The 10,458-nt window shown below is 40.8% G+C and overlaps 2 protein-coding genes and 3 non-coding genes across 7 annotated transcripts; 1 reads left to right on the plus strand and 4 right to left on the minus strand.

The window, feature by feature from the left end:
* The first annotated feature begins 236 nt into the window (after nt 1-236).
* Nucleotides 237-2,936, plus strand: LOC101066751 (leucine-rich repeat-containing protein 34-like). 3 transcript variants are annotated; one of them, XM_029842876.1, is made up of 10 exons: nt 237-364; nt 760-890; nt 957-1,021; nt 1,117-1,200; nt 1,399-1,527; nt 1,675-1,770; nt 1,839-1,993; nt 2,168-2,323; nt 2,397-2,523; nt 2,597-2,936. In XM_029842876.1, the coding sequence occupies exons 1-10, from the start codon at nt 252-254 to the stop codon at nt 2,789-2,791; spliced, it is 1,251 nt and encodes a 416-aa protein (XP_029698736.1). In that variant the 5' UTR covers nt 237-251; the 3' UTR covers nt 2,792-2,936. The 3 variants fall into 3 exon arrangements, with proteins under 3 accessions (XP_029698736.1, XP_029698737.1, XP_029698739.1); XM_029842877.1 differs by having other exon boundaries at nt 760-872; XM_029842879.1 differs by having other exon boundaries at nt 760-872; nt 957-964; nt 2,597-2,934.
* A 3,374-nt stretch (nt 2,937-6,310) lies between these two features.
* rpl7 (ribosomal protein L7) lies at nt 6,311-9,635 on the minus strand. The gene is made up of 7 exons (XM_011618495.2): nt 9,486-9,635; nt 8,916-9,012; nt 8,680-8,846; nt 8,126-8,263; nt 7,209-7,318; nt 6,657-6,872; nt 6,311-6,352 (listed from the first exon to the last, which is right to left on the minus strand). The coding sequence occupies exons 1-6, from the start codon at nt 9,497-9,499 to the stop codon at nt 6,664-6,666; spliced, it is 735 nt and encodes a 244-aa protein (XP_011616797.1). The 5' UTR covers nt 9,500-9,635; the 3' UTR covers nt 6,311-6,352; nt 6,657-6,663.
* On the minus strand, nt 6,531-6,620 carry LOC115251356 (small nucleolar SNORD12/SNORD106). The gene has a single exon (XR_003889914.1). It is a non-coding gene; the product is annotated as a small nucleolar SNORD12/SNORD106 (small nucleolar RNA).
* On the minus strand, nt 7,008-7,098 carry LOC115251354 (small nucleolar SNORD12/SNORD106). Its single transcript, XR_003889912.1, has one exon. It is a non-coding gene; the product is annotated as a small nucleolar SNORD12/SNORD106 (small nucleolar RNA).
* LOC115251355 (small nucleolar SNORD12/SNORD106) lies at nt 7,936-8,025 on the minus strand. Its single transcript, XR_003889913.1, has one exon. It is a non-coding gene; the product is annotated as a small nucleolar SNORD12/SNORD106 (small nucleolar RNA).
* Nucleotides 9,636-10,458: the final 823 nt, after the last annotated feature.

A 10,458-nucleotide genomic window follows, 5' to 3' on the forward strand; every position in this document is an offset into this window, starting at 1 on the left:
AATGTAACAGATTGTATTACAACTACCCTATATTCTGCTAATTTGACATTTCAACCGTCAGCAACTATAGAACAGACTAGACTATTGTTGAAGATCGGAGTGTTACGGCTGGCACATTTACCATCTTAAAGAACTCTTCTTTTTGATGTGTCCTGACACCCCATCCTGAATTCTGCTAATCTGATTAATCCAGTCCCTACTCAACACCAGACATCTTCTTAGTTGCCACAGCAACTGGCACTCATGCAGTGATGGCGTTTTCTAATGCTAGTTTTTCAGAATTTTACATTTCTGTCTGCGCCGAAAATCAAATCCAAATAAATCCACACGTTTTGGAAGTTTTGGATAATACTCTGCTAACTGGGTAAGTGTTTAAGTACAGAGGACTTAATTCCTGCTAATTAGGAATTTGTCAAGGTGAAACTAATCTTGGAACACGACAATACATTCAAGTACTGCAGTTTGAGCTCCAAAATTCTAGTAATCAAATAATCTGTAAAATTTTCTTGCGAACATAAATTTCTTCATTTAACTTCTAATATTACTATTTCTAATATAAAAGTAAGAAATTTACTTAGAATTTTTCCCCTGGATTCAGTATTCTGAATTCCATCTGTTGTCTTTGACATGGATGAACCATCTTTGTGGTCTTTGTTAAGTGTGGTAAATATATTACACTGGTTATTTTAATGCAGTCTGTAGTTAGTGTTTGGTCATGGAATCACGTCACTGTTGTTTTTGTGTTTGTATATTTGACAGAAATGTAATCTTGAACCTGTCAGGAAAGAAATGGCAGAGATCTGTCCAGAAACTCAATGACATGGATGCTTTTGCACTCTCCAAATGTTTGAAAAACAACAAGTTTTTTACAAGTGAGCAGGCAGATACAGGTGAAGGCCGCAAAATCTATTTTCCGTTATATAATTTTTTTTAAATTCTTTTTTAAATTTCACCAGGTCTTGATGTGAGTTACAATAGAATTACAGATGAAGGGGTCAAACACTTTGCGGACCTTTTAGGTGTAAGAAGAATGTGGATTTAGCAGATTTAACTTGACCTATCTGTGTGGATTCAGTCAGAAATTGACTTCTTGTTTCACTGAACTTTACTGAACAGGTTAATTCAACTCTGAACTCTCTGGACCTGCGATTCAATTGCTTTCGGGCAGATGGTGCTCAATTCCTCGCCAAGATTCTGCAGGTTCAAATATATCAAACACTAACACACTATTATAGACATAATGTTCTTGTAACCAGACATCTGTCTGTCCTGTCCTGTCCTGTCCTGTCCTGTCCTGTCCTGTCCTGTCCTGTCCTGTCCTGTCCTGTCCTGTCCTGTCCTGTCCTGTGCTGTCCTGTCCTGTGCTGTCCTGTCCTGTCCTGTCTGGTCCCTTTGTAGGGTAATCGCACGTTGTGCCGTCTCAGACTGTCAGGTAACAAGATTGGGGACAGCGGAGGGATGCTGCTCGCCATGATGCTGCAGATCAACAACTCACTGATGGAGCTGGAGTTGTCTGCGTGTGATCTGGTACACACACACACACACACACACACACACACACACACACATATATATATATATATATATATATATATATATATATACAGAGTACTTCAGTAAACACACTTATCATGACAAAGCTAATGGTAACAGCACTAATGTGTAAACTTGCAGGGCATTCAGAGTGTCATCACTTTTGCCAACGTGCTGAAAAGTAACCGTTCCCTCCGCTGTGTTGATTTCAGCCGATCACTGCTCAATGGCCACGAGGTAAAAGCACTCGTTAACCAACCGGTTGTATCATCAATTAATCTGAACTGAAGTTCCACTGGTGACAGGAATATTGGGTGGTCCACATTTCCAACATGCTGGTGGTGAACAGCAGCCTGCTGGAGCTCCATCTGGGGATGACAGGGATGGCTGACACAGGGATGGAGAGACTGGCTGAAGGCCTGAAGCTGAACCACAGCCTACGCTATCTGGACCTGCAATAGTATGAACAAAAACATCCAAATCCAGACAACTGATGACAAATATTCCAGAAAATAACCCTTCACACAAGTATTTCCTGCAATTATTAAAGTGAAAATAATTTCTGAAGTGTGAAGGTAAAGGATGGAGGTTGCCTAAAGTGATTTTTCCTTTTAAACGGGTTGTAATTCTGCAGTAACGGTGTGAGTTGTGATGGTGCTTATCATCTGGCCAATGTGCTGAGGAAGAATCCGACTCTGGACGTCATTGATCTGTCTTTCAATCGGCTTGAAGACGAAGGAGGCATATACCTGAGCAAGGCATTATCCTCACCAGGCTGCAGTCTGAGAGCGTGAGTCCCACATTCTGCCTCTATGGACATAATCAGTTTCGTTGTTTTACTCATTCAAACACTCCTCTGTCAGACTGTCTGTCAGCTCGAACAACATCAGGACAGACGGACTGTTGGCTCTGGCTCAAGCTGTGAAGGTCAACCCCAATCAGACTCAAATCAACATCTGGGGAAACTACCTGGAGGAGCCTGTCTGTCAAGTAACGTGTGGATTCCGTGCTTTCTGTCTGTGTTCATGTCAGTTTGGCTTCATCTTTACTCACTCTTCTTCAGGCTTTCAAAGAGTTGATCTACAGCGGGCACCTGCTGCGGGAACAGACAGATGTTACAGCATATGAGATGAATAATCAGGTGTGTCTGGCTGAAATCTGCAATGGTTTGAAAAAACTCAACTACAGGATAAACTTCTGCCCCTACGATACTGTAGCTACATATTTCTCTATTAATTTTTTTAAGAGGCTATTTTAGGTTTTCACATCAGTGGCTGTAAATGTTAAGGGATCTATAATACTGTGGTGTTTTTATTACAGTTTTGTTATGATCTGTTGGATTTTTTTGAGGAAATATCTGCATAAAGTTTTACAGAAATGTTACATGTCTTCAATACGGTCTAAAACACTGTACAAGTAAATAAAAATATTTAGACATACAGTAGAATTTCTATTGAGTTTTTTGGAGGTCTTCTATGTCCACTTGCACAAGAAGATGGATGTACCGGTAATTTAGACTTCAGGTAGGTGCTTCAGAACCCTCAGGACAAGAACCAGCAGACTGAGGAACGGCTTCTTCACCAGAGCTGTGTCCTTGCTGAACTCCAGCTGACCCCCACAGAACACTTCACACCACTCCACACGCCCTTCACCTTCACCTCAGATCAAGACTTTTTCACCTCACTACACATTAGTTAACCCAGTAATACATGAGCTTAGTAACCTATATAGCTACTGTTTACACTTTTTTATGCACATTTATGCGCTTTAGTTTAACTTATCATCTGTACATTTCACATTTCCTCAAGGTTTTTAAAAATAGTTTCTGCACTTTATAGTCTAAGGCATTTAATGCACATATCATTCTGTAAAATATGTTCATATTACAACCTTTGAATCAATGTAAACGTTTGTAACAATATACACTGTACATACTGTATTTATTATTATACCTCCGTTGCAGATCTTTTTTGCACTTCTGGTTGGATGCTATTTTGTTGTTCTGTACCTGTACATGTGCAAAAACGCTAAAGTCGAATCTAATCTAATCTAAAAGTGTGCAATCTGTTCTCCCGCCACTAGATGGCAAAACGCTCCCAAACTGGATTGTTATAGTTTGAGAATTGATTTTAATATTATACCTATAAATATAAATGTGTACATTCCTCTGCATACAAATCATGAGACTGTCTTTTCCTGCATCCATTAGCTATTATTTATTTTAAGAAATACCAGTTATAGCAGCATCGTGCAATAATTTGCACGTCATCTTCATATAAAAACTCAGGCCTGTCTAAGTGAAGTTTGCATGTTCTTATGACTCCCACAGTCCAAAAACATGCACATTTAATTAAATGGAGACTCAGAATTGCACCCAAAAGCATAACTGTGCCCAGAAGATGGATTGGGAGTGAATTGAGATGATTAAGAGTATTTGATACCTTCCCGTGTAACAAGCTCAGGCTCCTAAATTGGCATGAAAACTGCTCAAAATTGCTCACAAATGTAAGATATATTCAAGAAAAATAAATTTATTTAGGTTCAGGAAGACATTAAACAAGGTTTAAAAATGGTTTTGCTAAACTAATGAATTTAACATAAGATTTACAACACACACACACACAAAAGAACTCAGGACAGGAATGCTAAAGCAGGTAGATCAGCCATACGAGGCAGGAAATAAATACTACAGCGGACAAGCAAGCAGTTACAGCAAGGAACTGAAAAGAACAAGGTGCCATGAACACTTTATTCTGCTCGGCATTGTTTGGCACGGCCTGACCATTTTGGACCCTGATAGACAGAGACTGGGAAGAAGCTGACTGTCATGATGGAGGTTTTGGGGTTTTCTTTGTTTTCAGGCGCTTCTCTTGCCTGATGGTTTTCCCCTCCAGGGAAGAGAAAAAGTCTGCATATATTCAACATTAAAGTCTTTTATAACAATGTGATCCTGATGTTTTGAAAGACTGTGTGAGTGTAATAATCACGTAGGGGTCTAGTTACCCCAGAGCGAAGGGCCGTCCAGCATGGCTGCGGGACAGCTCTTGGCAGAGGCTGAATGGATGCTGAGGGTCACGTTTGCAAAGATTAAAGTTTCTCTTCAGTGGCGAAATCACAGCTGTTGTCGTCTCTAACCCTGTGGCTGGAAAATTGTTTTTTGAAAACAAATATTGAAATATTTAATTTTTAACTGACGCGCGGAAAGCGTGTACCGTACAGAGATTTTGATCGTCACTCTTGGATTTGGAGCGTCAGCGATCATTTTGGGGGCAACATTGCCTTCTGCTGGTGGTTTGGGTGTACTTCAGAATAACGGCCTGAGAATAACGCCAGAGAAAATATAGAAAAGCTTTTACATTTGGGTAAATTAGCTCATTTATATACGAATTATTGCACGTCTGTTTTAGACTCAAACTTGAGTGTTAGCTAGCCTACCGAGAAAATAATCATCCGTTTCAAAAAGAACAGAAACGCTCTAATTAAGTCTGACGCATCTCGCTTAGTCTGATGCCCCAAACCCAAGAAACCCTGAACGCCGCAGCAGAGCAGGACAGCATCCGCATTCTCAACCTGTAGCAGGTGCATGGCACATGCTTATCCAGCCCCTGAAGCCTTTTGTCCTCCACGTGCCGCCATCCTGAAGTACCTACATGTCGTACATCCAGGCGCACCGAGGCCGCGGCTCATCGCCGAAGATGGAAACTCAGCGGGAGGTACAGACGCCTTCAGCTGGAACGTCAGCATCGTGGTCGCACTCAAATTGGTTTCATAGCAGATGGAAGACTCGACTGGCTCCATAATTTGATCCAGAGCCGCAGTGCTAGCACTGACCGTGGTTAACGCTAACGGCTTTAATACGTCGCCATGGTAACAGGTTTTATACAACCCGTTCTACGAAAGGTTCGGTACAGGAAAATTAAAATGTACAGCATGGAAATCCTGCAAATAGCGTCAGTAAAATAAACAACAACACTTAAAGCCAAACTGTCAGAATCCATTTTTTAAACTTCACAGCCAATACCCACAATGCCCTTGGATTCACCGATAATCCCCTAAACCAACGCTGCTTTGACTGCCTCTCCCCTCTCCTACCTATTCTATCCTCTACCTGTCCTCCCCCCTTCTCCTCTCTCTCTACCCAGCCGGCCATCAGCAGGAGGGTCCACCTACATTAATTCAGTTCAATTCATCTTTATTGACTTGTATACTCAGAGATTTGAATAACAGGTATTACCAAAAAATGTTGGAATCAAATTTGCAAATTGCATTTGTTACATAAAATATGTAAGGAATTCCCCATTTCCCCAGAACAAATATTTGACAAGTATTTAGCAGATTTACATTTGTTTGATGTAATATTGGAGCCAAGGGTTTTTACACTGGCTTAGAACCTTTTACTTTACTTAATATAATGTATTTCATATGTATTGTATGCATTGTATTGTATGATCTATGCCTATTCTCTCCTCTACCCGTCCTCCCCCTTCTCCTCTCTCTCTACCCAACCGGCCATCAGCAGGAGGGTCCCCCCTACATGAGCCTAGTCCTGCTCCTGTTAAAAGGAGAGTTTTTCCTTGCCACTGTTGCTTGTTTGGGGTTAGGCCCTGGGATTCTGTAAAGCGCCTAGAAACAATTTTGATTGTAAAAGATGCTATATAAATCAAGATTGATTGACCATCCTATTATGATTTTGTAACCTATTTATTTTCACCTAAATTAAACCTGTATATAAAAACTGTTTCTGTAAAAAAGACATAGTAACAACAGGACAAAGATAGACTTTTTAAATGTTTATTGTACATTTATGTCCTTAGAAAACCTGAAAGACAGGGGGAAACCAAACTTCATAAGATAAGGTAAAAACATGTTCTTGATGACTAAAGATTTCAAGTTATCTTATATACTTGAAGGCAACGTTCAAGTAAAATACACAAATGATTTAAATCAAATCATAACCCAAGAGTGAAAAAATATTAAGGTTAACTCCAAATGTAACAGATGTGGTTTCAGACATTTGGCTAAATGTAGACCTTGGCTTTCAACATGGTCGATAAGACAGGGAAAGAAGATGCATCATTAACCACATCAAATAGGTTCTGTATGACCGAGACCTCAACACTCACCAATACATCAGTTCATCCTCCTGACCAGTCTGTTGATCTGATCCTCCCTGTTGCCAGCATCTCCACCTTCCACAAAGTGTGTGGTCTTCTTGTTCATGCCACCACGGGGTGAAGACAGCTTGAAGGGCCACAGGAAGTTGTTGGCAGGCTTGAAGTTCTTTCCAACGGTATAGATCTCATGAATGAGGTCCTCAACACAGATGATACCATATTTGCCTGAAAATCAAGTCCAATGTGTTAACTGAAGAGCAGAAAGGCTACAAATTTGGATTTTCCCCTTCATATGGAAATATGAGTCAAGGATAGTGGCATTAAGGCTGACTGTAACCCTAATAATTAATGTGGGAAATACATGTGGTTTCAGACCCAACTGGCTTAGTTTTCAGGTTATTTCACCATGGTCGATAAGATGGGGAAAAAAGCTTGCATCATCAACCACAGGTAGAACTGCCTTAAACCCAACAGTACCAGGAGTTACCAGTGATGTTCTTTGCATCAGACACCTCTATACTGGTGCCATTTGTAGCTACTCAAGTAAAATAAAATGTTTACCGAGAGCCTTCTCCACCAGGGCGTTGTCTGTGAGGGGGATACGCTGCTTCCTCATCCTGCCATGACCACGTTTGTAGATAAGCTCACGCACAGACTTCAGGTTCGGGTAGCTGGGGGGAGGGGGGGAAGAAAGGCGCTCAATAGCTGATAAAATAGCAACTATGCGTTAGTTTAAAATAACAAGCCATCAAGAATTGTGAGTAGCATCTTGACAGGAAGTCCCTTGTCCTCATGAAAAATTGTCACACTTAGATTGTGAATATAAAAGCCAGGTTTTCTGTCCAACCAGGTTAACAACCCTCAGAGGAAACTGGGACAATAGGTAAAAGCTGGTGTCTCTGGTTGGACAGAAAGCCTGACTGATGATGGTCCTTAGACACGGATTGATGACAGCTGTTTGTGTTTTTCTACTACAGGCTATAATAGCTATAATAGCCACAATGACATAAGTAGCAGGAAATACCACTCCAACAGCATAGCTTGCTCATGGACATATTTCACAGCATCCTCTTACCGTAACTTCTGAGAATGTCCTGGTCCATTCTGTGCCTAATCAAGTCATGATACAAATGCGGTCTGGATTTATGCTCATGGTACCAGACAAAGGTTACCATCAATTGGGATCATATGAATTTTAGTTCCATTCAACCTTTAAATAATCAAAAGTTTACTGAACTGTTACATTTACACAACTCAACCAAATGAGAGGCAGCCATCAATGTCACAGAATGTGGTTTCAGACAATTGGCTTTGAAATGGTTTTGACTCCTCATTGTCGATAAGCCGGGGAAAAAAGTTTGACATCATTAACCACACTCATGACTGATAGCAGTGCGCTGTGCTGCCAGCCCATGTTGAACAGTTATTCTGAGTAATAATTCAGCAACATGATGGAGAAGCTTTCATAAGAGCTTTACCCCCAAGCAATGTAAGGCTCGGCAATCCTGAGCATGTTGATAGAGGCCTTGTTCAGCTTGACAAACACCCCGTTGAAGATCTGGCGCAGACGCAGCAGCTGCAGAACTTTGCGAACCTTTGGGCTGACACCGTTGATACTAGAAAAGATGATAGAAGTATTAGCTGAATGCATCAACATACAGGTTTCTGACAAAGCAGTGCACTGTGGTTTCAGCAATATTTGGCTTATTAAGTATGAGCGTATCACCATAGTCGATAAGTTGGGGAAAGAGAGCACATCATTAACCACAAAAACATTTCAGACATTTACATGGATCGTTATATTCAAAACTAAAAGGCAACCAGGAAAGAATGAATTTGAAAATGGTGATGTGATTTTGTCAGACAATTTAAAGACTCCATCTTGGTCAAAATCATTAAGAATCACAACATCTTCCATCAGATAATGATGCTTCAGTCACCACGTGTTACTGGCAGTTTGTGCTGTTCACATCTTAGCAATCCATGTAAATTCAGAATTTAAAAAAATGTGTCTTTGCAACATGGGTCTTACCCTCTGATCCTGATAACAAAGGCCAGTTTGGGCTCAGCTGGAACATAAAAGTTTCCCACCCTGCGGGCGATGCGGCTCAGGCGGATCTCACGCCTGTACATCTGCCGGTACTCTTTGTGGTACTTCTCAGCCCTCTTGAAGATCAGTTTCCTCTTTACTTTACGGGCCTGGAAATAGAAACATTTTAACGTGCTGATCCAGATAAACCGCCGCCAGATTCATTCAGTTCAAGTTACCTTTTTCGCGGCCAGCATCTTCTTGATTCGAATGGCCTTCATGGTGGCGAAGGCCTTTCGCCTTTTTAAAAGGCTCTCAGGGACCGCCGGAACTTTACTGTTTCAGAAACGCCAACATTTAGACAAACAAGTCACCAACGCGATGGTAAACATTCGCATGGATGGACTTTGTAGGACTGACAACTCATCGCCTCATGAAGCTCACGGCTACATTAATAACTGGTCCTCGCCCCGTTTCCATTCAACCGTCTCGTTTTCCTCCATTCTAAGCTGGATATTTAAATCAAAGTGCTATTAAATGCACATTAAAGTGTAGTTTCTTACCATGCTTCCTTCTTAAAAACAAGCTAATTGCAGTACACACAGTCAAGGAGTCGGCCATGTTGCTCAACAGCTAACATTCAGGTAAGTGTAATCGCTAGTGATAAATAATTCAAAGTGACTACTTGACAATACTTTTAACCTAATAATATATACAAAACAGACAACCAATATACGAGGCAGAAATATCAACACTGATCATTTCTGCGATGGATGTGAATAGATTTTAATGTGACAGCAAACACTCACTCTGCGTCAGCCATTGTGTCCACCGAGAAAGAGAATTTTTCCTCCGCGCATGCGCGCGTTAAAGGACGTAGGACCCCTGATGTCTGTCCTTGTAGGTGCCTGACCGAAATGTTAATTGTCGTTTAACATCCATCCATCCATCCATCCATCCTCTACCGCTTATCCGGGGTCGGGTCGCGGGGGCAGCAGCCTAAGAAGAGAAACCCAGACTTCTCTCTCCACAGCTACTTCTTCCAGCTCATCCGGGGGGATCCCCAGGCGTTCCCAGAGCAGTCGAGAGACGTTCCCTATTCACTAATCACGACATGGGGGACATGGATTGAGTGAACTACGTAGTGCACTAAGTTTAAAGTTAGTATTCGGACAACGGCGTCATTTACGGCGCACGTAAAGTGACGTCATGTGTCGCATAATAATTACGAACCAGTCGCCGTGAAAAGTGGCCAGGTCCATTTAATTATTTTAACCCATCACAAATACATTCAGCGGTCATTTTATGAAAATGCAATGTTTCACCCGATAATTAGCTTTATATAATAAAATGAAATATTAATGTCAATAATAATTACTTATTACCTAAAATAATTAGTGTCCCTTGACATTTTCAAGCCAAGACGTGATGACACATTCTCAAGTCATATTCAGCTGTAGTGAAAACATTTAATAAAGCAATTTTTCATCAAAAAATGGATCCAGAGCTACTTTTCATCTTTGTAAATATTCTTTTACTGAGATTCTGTCACCTGGTGAGGAACAGACGATTCCAAAGAACAATTTTAAGTGAGAGGTGGGGGGATCAGTGAAGATTGATTGATTTTTTTTTTTTTAACACATTTATGTTGTAATATTTTAAGATGATCATATTGGACACCTACTGAAAACAAATTCTCATTTCCAAAAATTTCATATATCAAACCGCACAGTAGAAATTACGATAAAAAATGTATCCAATCAGCGTGATACCATAAAGGCT

This window comes from Takifugu rubripes, chromosome 10, assembly GCF_901000725.2.
Source record: "Takifugu rubripes chromosome 10, fTakRub1.2, whole genome shotgun sequence".
In the NCBI taxonomy this organism is placed as follows: Eukaryota; Metazoa; Chordata; class Actinopteri; order Tetraodontiformes; family Tetraodontidae; genus Takifugu; species Takifugu rubripes.